Here is a 12,517-nt window from a genome sequence, read left to right as displayed (position 1 = left end):
AATAATCAAGATCAGAGCCAAAATCAATGAAATAGACACCAAAAAAATGACAGAGCAAATCAACGAAACTAGGAGCTAGTTCTTTGAAAGAATTAAGAAAATTTATACCCCCTGGCCAGACTTATCAAAAAAAGAGAAAGGACCCAAATAAATAAAATCATGAATGAAAGAGGAGAGATCACAACCAACTTATAAGAACATATTATGAGCAACTATACACCAGCAAACTTAACAATCTGGAAGAAATGAATGCATTCCTAGAGACATATAAAGTACCATAACTGAATCCAGATGAAATAGAAAACCTGAACAGACCCATAACCAGTAAGGAGATTGAAACAGTCATCAAAAATCTCCCAACAAATGAGAGCCCAAGGCCAGATGGCTTCCCTGGGGAATTCTAACAAGCATTTAAAGAAGAATTAATTCCTATTCTCCTGAAACTATTCCAAAAAACAGAAATGGAAGGAAAACTTCCAAGCTCATTTTATGAGGCCAGCATCACCTTGATCCCAAAACCAGACAAAGATCCCATCAAAAAAGAGAATTATAGACCAACATCCTGATGAACAGAGATGCAAAAATTCTCACCAAAATACTAGCCAATAGGATCCAACAATACATTGAAAGTATTATTCACCATGACTAAGTGGGATTTATTCCAGGGCTTCAAGGTTGGTTCAACATCCACGAATCAATCAATGTGATACAATACATTAATAAAAGATAAAACAAGAAACATATGATACTCTCAATAGATGCTGAAAAAGCATTTGACGAAGTACAACATCCTTTCTTGAGCAAAACTCTTCAAAGTGTAGGGACTGAGGGTACATACCTCAATATCATCAAAGCCATGTATGAAAAACCCACAGCGAATATCATTCTCAATGGAGAAAAACTGAAAGCTTTTTCCACTAAGCTCAGGAACACGGCAGGGATGTCCATTATCACCACTGCTATTCAACATAGTACTAAAAGTCCTATCCTCAGCAATCAGACAACAAAAAGAAATTAAAGGCATCCAAATCGGCAAAGAAGAAGTCAAATTCTCACTCTTTGCAGATGATATGATACTTTATGTGGAAAACCCAAAAGACTCCACTCCATAACTGCTAGAACTCATACAGGAATTCAGTAAAGTGTCAAGATATAAAATCAATGCACAGAAATCAGTTGCATTTCTATACACCAACAATAAGACAGAAGAAAGAGAAATCAAAGAGTCAATCCCATTCACAATTCCACCAAAACCATAAGATACCTAGGAATAAACCTAATCAAAGAGGTTAAAAAATCTGTACTCAGAAAACTATAAAGTACTAATGAAAGAAACTGAGGAAGACACAAAGAAACAGAAAAATATTCCATGCTCATGGATTTAAGAACAAATATCGTGAAAGTGTCTATGCTACCTAAAGCAATCTACACGTTTAATGCAATACCTATCAAAATACCATCCATTTTTTTCACACAAATGGAACAAATAATCCTAAAATTTATATGGAACCAGAAAAGACCTCGAATAGCCAAAGGAACGTTAAAAAAGAAAGCCATAGTTGGTGGCATCACAATTCCAGACTTCAAGCTCTGTTACAAAGCTGTCATCATCAAGACGGTATGGTACTGGCACAAAAACAGACACATAGATCAATGGAACAGAATAGAGAGCCCAGAAATAGACCCTCAACTCTATGGTCAACTAATCTTCAACAAAGCAGGAAAGAATGTCCAATGGAAAAAAGACAATCCCTTCAACAAATGGTGTTGGGACAACTGGACAGCTACATGCAAAAAAAATGAAACTAGAACATTTCCTTACAAGACACAAAAAAATAGACTCCAAATGGATGAAAGACCTCAATGTGAGACAGGAATCCATCAAAACCCTTGAGGAGAACACAGGCAGCAACCTCTTCGACCTCAGCTGCAGCAACTTCTTCCTAGAAACATCACCAAAGGCAAGGGAAGCAAGGGCAAAAATGAACTACTGGGACTTCATCAAGATCAAAAGCTTTTGCACAGCAAAGGAAACAGTCAAAAAACCAAAAGACAACTGACAGAATGGGAGAAGATATATGCAAACAAAATACCAGATATAGGGCTAGTATCCAAAATCTGTAACAACTAATCAAACTCAACACCCAAAGAACAAATAATCCAATGAAGAAATGGGCAGAGGACATGAACAGACATTTCTGCAAAGAAGACATCCAGATGGCCAACAGACACATGAAAAAGTGCTCCATATCACTTGGCATCAGGGAGATACAAATCAAAACCACAATGAGATACCACCTCACGCCAGTCAGAATGGCTAAAATTAGCAAGTCAGGAAACAACCGATGCTGGCAAGGATGTGGAGAAAGGGGAATCTTCCTACACTGCTGGTGGGAACACAAGCTGGTACAGCCACTATGGAAAACAGCATGGAGGTTCCTCAAAAAGTTGAAAATAGAACTACCTTATGGCCCAGCAATCGCACTACTGGGTATTTACCCTAAAGATACAAATGTAGGGATCTGAAGGGGCACGTGCACCCAAATGTTCACAGCAGCCATGTCCACAATAGCCAAACTATGAAAAGAACATAGATGTCCATCAACAGATGAATGGATTAAGAAGACATGGGGTGTGTGTGTGCGTACACAATGGAATACTATGCAGCCATCAAAAGAAATGAAATCTTGCCATTTGCAATGACATGGATGGAACTAGAGCTGAGCAAAATAAGTCAATCAGAGAAAGACAACTACCATATGATCTCCCTGATCTGAGGAAGTTGAGAGGCAAGTGGAGGATTTGGGGGGTAGGGAAGGAAAAAATGAAACAAGATGGGATCGGGCAGCAGACAAACCATGAGACTCTTAATCTCACAAAACAAACTGAGGGTTGCCGGGGGAAAGGGTGGTTGGGTTATGGACAATGGGGAAGGTATGTGCTTGGTGAGTGCTGTGAAGTGTGTAAACCTGGCAATTCACAGACCTGTAGCCCTGGGACTAATAATACATTATATGTTAATAAAAAAAATAAAAAATTTAAAAAAAAAAGACTTAGAGCAAAAGAACATCATTTTCAGACAAAAACTGAACATTCCACTAGATCTTCATTAAAGAAAACTCTTAAAAATACCCTCTGGCGGAAAGAAAGTGATCTCAAAGGAAATAACAAAAATGCAAGAAAAAATAAAAGCAAGACAAACCAAAGACACATGAGATAATTCTAAACAAACATTGACAATAGAAATTAATAATAGTTATTATGTCTAAAAGAGTTTAAAAGACAAGACAAAATTAAAATAGTTCGGACAAGGTATTCAAATTAAAAACTCTAAGGTCTTTATTCAATAGGAAGATACAGACATTTTGGTCTAGACTGAAATTCAAATATATGTGTTAAAAATTCTAACAACGGCTAATACAAGAATGAATAATTTCCAAAACAGTAAAGAAAAATTACACAAAAATCCAAACAAAGTCAAGAGAGAAAAGAAATACTGAAAAATATTAACAAATAAAAAGCACAGAATAAGGCAGTAAAAATAAGTCCCAACATATAAACCAATAAATGTAATGGATATGCACTATTTAAAAGGCTATGTAGAGGTGCCTGAGTGGCTCAGTGGGTTAAGCCTCTGCCTTCGACTCAGGTCGTGATCCCAGCATCCTGGGATCGAGCCCCGTATCAGGCTCCCTGCTCTGCGGGAAGCCTGCTTCTCCCTCTCCCACTCCCTCTGCTTGTATTCCCTCTCTCACAGTGTCTCTGTCAAATAAATTAATAAAATCTTTAAAAAAAGAGGGGGGGGACTATGTAAACACCACCCAACTATCATGTTGAAATGAGATACAAAAGGTATTAAAAATTTGAAATTAATGAATAAAAAAAGGTAATTTGGAAAGCACTTAAAAAAGAAAGCTGCTAGGGCACCTGCGTGGCTCAGTGGGATAAGCCTCTGCCTTCAGCTCTGGTCATGATCTCAGGGTCCTGGGATCGAGCCCCGCATCAGGCTTTCTGCTTGGCGGGGAAGCCTGCTTCCTCCTCTCTCTCTGCCTGCCTCTCTACTTGTGATCTCTATCAAATAAATAAATAAAATCTTTACCAAAAAAAAAAAAAAAAAAAGAAAAAAAGAAAGCCGCCAACTACACTAGTGGCAAATTAAAACATATTCTAAGGGAAATGCATCAAAAGATAAAGTCAGTACACAACAGAAAGTTCAACTCTACTAGGAAGATAGAACAATCTGAATCTTAGCTGTATCCTGAAGCTACATCTATATAGAAGGAAAATGTAATACACCTTTCTCAGTATTTAAAGAATCAATCTGATGACTGAAATCAGCAAAAATATACAAGCTTTAACAATATAATTAATCAGCTTGCACTAATGGACACAGAACACTGCACATAACAAGAGCAGAATACTCCACTCATTCTTTCAACCCAGTGGGTAACAATTATGTAAGCTCACTACAGAAAGGATGCCTTAACAAATTTCCAAGGTATATGACCATATATTTACATATATTACTATATATTACACTATGTATTACTCTAAGGTTATATATATGTATATATAATAAAACATGCAATATACACTATACGTATAATACAGCAATATATAATTTTACTATGTATTATTATTCATTATATATGCTATATATAGTATTACTATATATTGGACCATATACTATATTACTATAAATCGGACCATATAGTAACATGTAATATAGAATATATACAGAACAAATATAACCTGTAATTTTATATTTTTATAACAGATGTATTTTTTTTTTACCACAGAACTACTATCAAAGTGGAAATCAACACTAAAATAACAAGAAAATTACTACATTTTGACTACATTCTACATTACTAGAATCTGAAACAACTTCTAATTATGAACTCAAAGAAAATGAACAGAACTGAAAAATAGGAAAATGTTACATACCAAAATTTGGGAGAAAGAGCTCAAGCAATATTGAGAGGGAAATTTTTTTGCCTTAGATGATTATACGAAGGAAAACAAGACGAAAAATTTGTGTAAAAAATATCCATACCAAGAAATTAAGAAAAAAATCAAAAAACAAAAGTTTCAAGAATTAATATAGAAAATAATGAAACAGAAAACCATGATGTAAGATGAAAACCATAAGGCAGAAATCAATTCACTGACAAAGACTGAGGAAACAGACAAATCAATTTTTTCAAATCAAGGGGGAAAAAAAAAAAACCAAGGAGGCTAAGACTACTACAGAGGACACCTACATCATGCCACTTCTCTGCTCAAATCCTGGTGGGTTCACAGCTTACTCAAAATAAATGCAAAGTCCTTACACTGGCCTACAAGACCCTATGAGCTGGCTCCTTGATATTCTCACACCTTATCTCTCACTATCCTCTTGTTCAGTTCAAGGCAAACACACTGGGTACCATGTCAGTCTTTCTTAGTATCTGCAGATGCTGACATGCCGGTTCCCCCAAGTATCTCCATACTCAACACCTTATCTCCTTCAAGTCTTTGCTCAGGTGTGGGAACTTTCTTGATCACCCTATTTAATGCTGTAAACTTCACTCTGGCACTCCCTCCCTAAACTCCTTTTCTGCTCAGTCTTCTACCTAGCACTAATGACCATCCAATGTCATATGTATTTTACCTATGTATTTATCTGCCCCTCCCTCATTTTCAAGTACTTGAAAATGACCGCATATATGTATACTAGACATTATTCCATCCACTGTTCCAAAGAGTGTATGACCAGTTAACACACTGTTCAATAGCAGTAACAATTTCAACTAAGGAGAAGCCATTTATTGTTTGTATTCCCAACAAGTGACCACAATGTAGCTAAAAGAGTTTGGGGAAAGGGAGACCTCCCCTGTAGTTCTGGCAACAGAACTCTGGTTTTGCTCACCAGTTAGATTATTACAGCTATTTGTTATTACATACCAAAAAGTCTACCTCTTTAGATAACCAAGAAAACAACCAGGCTGATTCAGAGCAAAAAATCGGAAGTGCTTAACACCTGCAGCCACCCATAAAGGACTTTGAAACGTACGTATTAATACTCCCTCTGTATTTTATATATATTAATATTCCCTCTGTATTTTATAAATATACCCCGCACAGTTTGTTTCAGTTGTAGTATCTAAGAAACCACTGTGAGCTATGGACAGCACCAAGGCTAACACAGGAATATTTTTGGCAATTTTATAAAAATGACATATAACTCCTATCATATAATTCATTTTATATATATAAATCCATGCTTTTTTATTGTGGTAAAATGTACCTAACATAAAATTTACCATTTTAACCATTTCAGGTGTACAGCTGAAGGAGTATGTGTATCAACAACAGTTTTTAATATATGTACACAGTTCTGCCATCACCACCACCACCACCTAATTCCGAAATGTCATCACCAACCCAAAAAGGAGCCCAAACCTGTTAAGCAGTCACTCCCCCCACTCTCTCTTCCCCTCATTCCCAAGCAATCTATTTCATCTCTGTGGATCTGCCTATTCTGGACCTCCCGAAGACGTGGAATCACACAGCGGGCAGTACTGGCGTCTGGCTTCTTGCACGAAGCACGCTCTCCGGGTTCCCCCACGTTGTCGGATCTATCAGCGTTTTGTTCCTTTCTACAGCTGAGTATGATGTTCTTTAATGAGTACATCACATTTTGTTCAACCATTTATCAGATGGTACACTTTTGGAGGGTTTGTAAGTTTTCACTATTAAAATTGGGAAAAAGCTAATTTTGTCCAAATGAGTAAAACATTCTCTAGAATAGTAACTGGACCGAAGATTATTTAAAATCTATTATTACTGCCGAATACGATGTACTGCTTATGTTCCCATGTGCATGGCAGGATTCACTTCTCTACACTTTCATATTACTAAATTTTACTTAAAAATTTTTCTAAACTCAAAGGAAAAAATTCTCCTTTTGATTTCCTTCAAAACTCATGAGTTTTAACTAATGAGTTGTATCCTTTTTATACTTATTGGCCATTTATTTTACTTAGTGTTAAATTTCTTTGCTTATATTCTGTAAGTTGCTTGTAATTTTTACTGACTTGCATGAGATACTGGTATTTTGGTAATTTTAAGACATGTACATGTTATTTGTGCTGAAAATGTTTTCTCCCATCATTCATTTTTAACTGAGGTACCATTATTTTCAATTGGATTTGTATAGAATCTTAATTTCCAATCTTCCTTTTTATGGTTTTTGGGTATCCTATTCTGCTTTAAATCCTAAGATTTAAAAAATAATATACATTTTTTCTATTTTTTTCAAAGTTACATAGTTTTTCACTCAGCCTTTAGCACCTCTAGATCTGAGTCAGATGTTTGATAAAGCTCTAAATTTATGTTTATAAAAATAGCCAACTAGTTCACCTCAATTCCAGTAATTTATAGCCTACACTTAAGCTGCCATCTTTATAATAAATTCTCATATACATTTAGATCTCCCTGCTTTTTTCAATCTGCTTCTCTAATTTTCTGTACTAAGACCTTATTATCAACAGCTTTATAATACACTTTAACATCTGGTACACAGACATCTTATTCATTATTCTGCTTTTTCAAAATCTTCTCGGGGTTTCCAGAACATTTATTCTCCCAAAAGTACTTTAGAATCAACTTGTTCACTTACCTGTTGATACTCTGGTTGGAACTGTATCAAATTTATATATTAATTTGAAAGGATTGAAAATGTTGAAAGTGAATATTTATGTTTCTAGGAACACAATATGCTCCTCCATTTATTCATGTCTTAGTTTTGTATCTTTCAGTAAAACACTATCGTTACATTTTAATGAATTGAGTATAATCTTGTTTTCTCTTATTTCTATGTGTGCCTATTTCTCTTTACATAAATAAAGCATTCTCCCACTTTTTGAGTAAAAAGATCATTTCCCCACATGCTATAAAAATGATGAAGCTATCAGATGATCTTTAAAAGCTACTTAAGCTCAAAAAGTTCAGGACTTTCTATAAACACTCCAAAAAACAACACTCACTAAATCAACTAAACAATGAGCTTATCTGTGTTTAAAAGACTGAGAGTACATACACTAAGGATGGGTAACTGGTTTTATCTTGAATTATCTGACACATCAGAAATGGCTGCCAAGAGAGGTAATTTCTTTAGGAAATCTACTGAAAGAAAAATCTTACCATTTGGATTTTAAAAGATGCATAAAAAAAATAACTTATCTGGATAAAACATCCTTTAAATATAATGTCTAATAGTTATACCATAATGCTATATTTTCTAAAGTCATCACAAAAGCATGAACATAAAGCAACTATACAGGAAAAAGGGGTTTCAGCAGTTTTGACACTTACAATTCAATTTCAACCATTCCTTTGGAACATCCTCTCTTCACAAAAAAACCAACCTAGAGCAAAAAAGACAAAGTGCACTCAGTGATGACAGTTCCATGTTATACCACAGATTCAGCAAAGTCATTACAGTCACATTCAAATCCTTTCAGTAACTATTTTCTCCACTCTCTTCATTTTCCCGGATTTGGGAAATTGTTTCCATTGTGTCCTCCCACAAGTAACAATACTATTAGTTACCATTTACGAGCATTCCAGGTGCCATACAGCCTCTTACAGAGGTTATGACAAAGCCAAAAGGTGATACAGAGCAAGGAACTAAACCCACATAATATGGCCCCAGAGTCTGTGTACTTAGCCTCTATCCTAAACATCTTGGTAGAGGCAAAAAAGCCAACGGGAAAACAGGTTCTACAGTTTAATCACAGGATTTACCAAATCTCCTTATTACCCCTGGAGACTTCTCTGGAGTTGCAGATTAAATATTAACAACTATTCTAATATTACCCATCTTGTTATTAATGAGGATGTAATTATCATTTTCTTAAAAAGAAGAATACACATAGTAAATACAATTTACATGGTAAAATAGACCTATTTAGTCTAGTTTGAATACATGTACAGGCACAAATCTGAAGAGAGACCTTGGGCCTAAAAAATACCAGACTGGATCTTCAATAGGGCTCTAAGTAAGTAATTCTAAAAAAAAAAAAAAAAAAGTGGAAACACACCTTGCAAAGAATTATCCTTTTGATAATTATCCTTTTGATAATTCTTAGCAGTGAGGACAGCAATTAGAATCACAACAGTGAACATTTATTAAGCATTACCATATGCTACTGTGCTAAGCAATTTATAATTTTTTCTTAATACTCAGGAGCAACTGTAGGAGATCTGTATTATATCCATTTTACAAACGATGAAACGGAGGCCCAGAAAGGTGACAAAGGAGGTCTGTCCTTGTAACTAGAAAGTCCAGCTTAATGATTAAGAGGACAGACACACTTTAACACAGCATCCAGGTTCCTATCTCAGTCATGCCATAAGCGTGTAAGTTGCTGGACTCTGACCAAGTTACTAAACCTGTTTTAGTTTCTTCATAAACAGGAAAAACAACGGCATTTTTGTAGGAGTGCTATCTGCTCATTAGTTTGCATCAATTAAAATATTTGGCACCAGTAAGAAAAAAAAAATTACAAAGCAGTTCTTATTATAAAATGTATATATGGATAGTACAGAACATGCTAGTATTAAATTTCCCTATTAAGATTTAACTATAAATACATTAAAAGTATTTTCGCTGAGAACTTGTGCAGCCTCTAAATGCATGTAGTGAAACCCAAAAGTCTGCAATCTGTCACCTAAGAAACCCTGCGCTCCACAACCTTCTTTAAAAAGCATACCACTTAAGGATAAGGTCTGTCTTCTTCATGCCAAAAATAAATGGGAAGATTGGTGGAAACTGTTACAAACCAATCCATTCAATCATACAAAGTTTGGAGTCCAGCAGACCATTACACAGAGATAAGGATTTAAGAAATGATTTTTAATAATTAAAAAACTACACATCCGTATTTATAAAAATCTGGTCTCTGGAAGTTATCTACTCCAACCCCCAACTTTAAAATAAAGAAAAACTGAAGTCTAGACAAATGTCTAAGGTCAAAAGTTAATTATTAATAGAGTAGAATCTATGAGTACTCTTAACTCATAAATGCCTCCCAAAGAGTATTTAAAGAAAAACACACACATACACACGTATTTTGAATAGATTTATTTATAACCTTAAGGGTATATGCGTCAATCTTGTAATCCTACATTAAACTGTAAGCCTGGCTAAGAAACCTATAATACCATTTTAATAATATTGCAATATTCCCAGCAGTTTTAGAAAAATATAAAGAATCATTTTAACTTTTACAACTATTTTGCAGTGGGATAACTCAACTCTCAAACTTCCTTTTATATACAAATATATATATATATATACTTTTTTTTTTTAAGATTTTATTTATTTATTTGAAGAGATCACAAGTAGGCAGAGAGGCAGGCAGAGAGAGAGGAGGAAGCAGGCTCCCTGCCGAGCAGAGCGCCTGATGCGGAACTTGATCCCAGGACCCCGAGATCATGACCTGAGCCCAAGGCAGAGGCTTTAAACCACTGAGCCACCCAGGTATCCCTCAAACTTCCTTTTTAAAACAGAATTTTATGTGAAATATACACCAAATATGGCATATAAACTTCATATACTGCTTGAAGCAACAGTAAAACCACCAAGCATCTACCACAAATTTAAGGAACTGAAAATTAACGGTATATCTGACATTCCCTGTAGAACTCAATACTATTGTATCCTATTTCAACAAATGTAATCCTGACTTGATCATCCTTTTGCTTCTCTCTAGTTTTGCTATACACATATAGCCATATAGCTCTTTAAATATTAAAATATTAAATATTAAATACTTTGTGTTTTGACCCTTATATAAATTCATATTACAAGTATTCTTCCAAAATAGCATTTTTCCTTAAAATTATGTTTTGAGATTTAACCAATGAGCTAAGGATTATTTTCACTGGTATGTAATATTCAATTTTGACTATAATAGGATTTATTTAAAAATAATACTGCTATAAATAGTTTAATAGTTTAATACCCAATCACTCAAAAATTCTAGGAGTAGAATTTTTGAGTGATTGGGTATATGCATCTGCAGATTCACTAGGTAATGCCATTTTCCAAGACTATAAAATTTCTATTCCCACCAAGAGTGCATCAGAGTTCCCATTGCTCCATTTCCTTATAAGCACATTGATCACCAGAATTTTTGAGGAATACACTTTGCCAGCATTAGTGTGCATTTTTCTGAGAGTGAAGTTGCGTATCTTTAAAAATACAGTTGGTCCTTGAATAACACTAGGGTTAGGACTGCCAACACCCTGCACAAAAATTTGCATACAACTTTGGACTTCCCCAAAACTTAACTACTAATAGCCTAGTGTTGACCAGAATCCTTAGCAGTAACATAAGCAGTTAATAAATATTTTGTATGTTACATGTACTATATACTGTATTCCTACAAGTACAAAAACAAGTTCCTGAGAAAATCATATGGAAAACACATTTACAGTATCATATTGTATTTACTAAAAAAAAATCCACATATAGGTGGATTCGCACAGTTCAAACCAAAGTTGTTCAAAGATCCACTGTACTTCTTGGCTGTCTGAGCTGCCTGTTCTGTGAAGTGTCTGAGCACATATTTTATCCTTTCTTAATTGTTAGTTTTACTTATTAAAAAGTTTAAATACCTATCTTTTGTTATATGGGCTATATATACCCACTCCCAATTTGAGGCTTGTCTTTTTCTTCATGGTGTCTTTTGATAGAAGTTTCTTATTTTTATCAGTATTTTCCTTTTCAACCTATACTTTCACTTAAGAACTTTTATTTAACCCAAAGTTAACAAAGTTAACAAAGATATTCTCCTCTACACCAGTATGTCCTAAAACCTTTCTGGTCAATCACAATTAGACCTTCAATCCAATTGGAACTGATGTGTGCTCATGTGTGAAGATAGAACTTAATTTCTTTTTTTCGTACACAACCAACTGCCTCAGTGCAATTTATCCATCTTTTCCCCATTCATTTCCAATGTCAGTCTTTATAAATCAAGAGTCTACTCATCACAGCTTTGGATCTGCACTTTCTATTCTGTCATAGCACACTGGTCTGATGTATTTCCCACCAATACCACAGGTTTGTTTTGTTTTGTTTTCTTTTTCTTTTTTTTTTTTTAATTATTTATTTATTTATTTATTTATTTGAGAGAGAGAGTGAAAGAGAGAGAGAGCATGAGAGGGGAGAAGGTCAGAGGGAGAAGCAGACTCCCCATGGAGCTGGGAGCCCGATGCGGGACTCGATCCCGGAACTCCGGGATCATGACCTGAGCTGAAGGCAGTCGCTTAACCAACTGAGCCACCCAGGCGCCCCTTGTTTTGTTTTCTTAATACAGTTGACAAACAATGTGATTAGTTTCAGGTACAACAATGATAACTCTGTACACTACATAACACTCAGCACAGTAAGTGTAGTTGTCACCTGTAACCATGCAAAGTTATTACAATACTAGCCACTGTATTCCCTATGCTGTGCTTTTCA

The 12,517-nt window shown here is 35.1% G+C and overlaps 1 protein-coding gene across 2 annotated transcripts in view; it reads right to left on the bottom strand.

Moving 5' to 3' along the window:
• Nucleotides 1-12,517, bottom strand: part of SMC5 (structural maintenance of chromosomes 5) — a 97,570-nt gene that overhangs the window by 76,269 nt on the left and 8,784 nt on the right. For both annotated transcript variants that reach the window (XM_082696700.1, XM_082696701.1), the window contains exon 3: nucleotides 8,359-8,411. In XM_082696700.1, the coding sequence (XP_082552826.1) occupies nucleotides 8,359-8,411 (53 nt within the window). The remainder of the gene's footprint in view (nucleotides 1-8,358; nucleotides 8,412-12,517) is intronic.

Source organism: Mustela nivalis (assembly GCF_964662115.1).
Source record: "Mustela nivalis genome assembly, chromosome: 13".
NCBI lineage: Eukaryota > Metazoa > Chordata > Mammalia > Carnivora > Mustelidae > Mustela > Mustela nivalis.
This window is presented reverse-complemented; position numbering and strand designations above follow the sequence as displayed.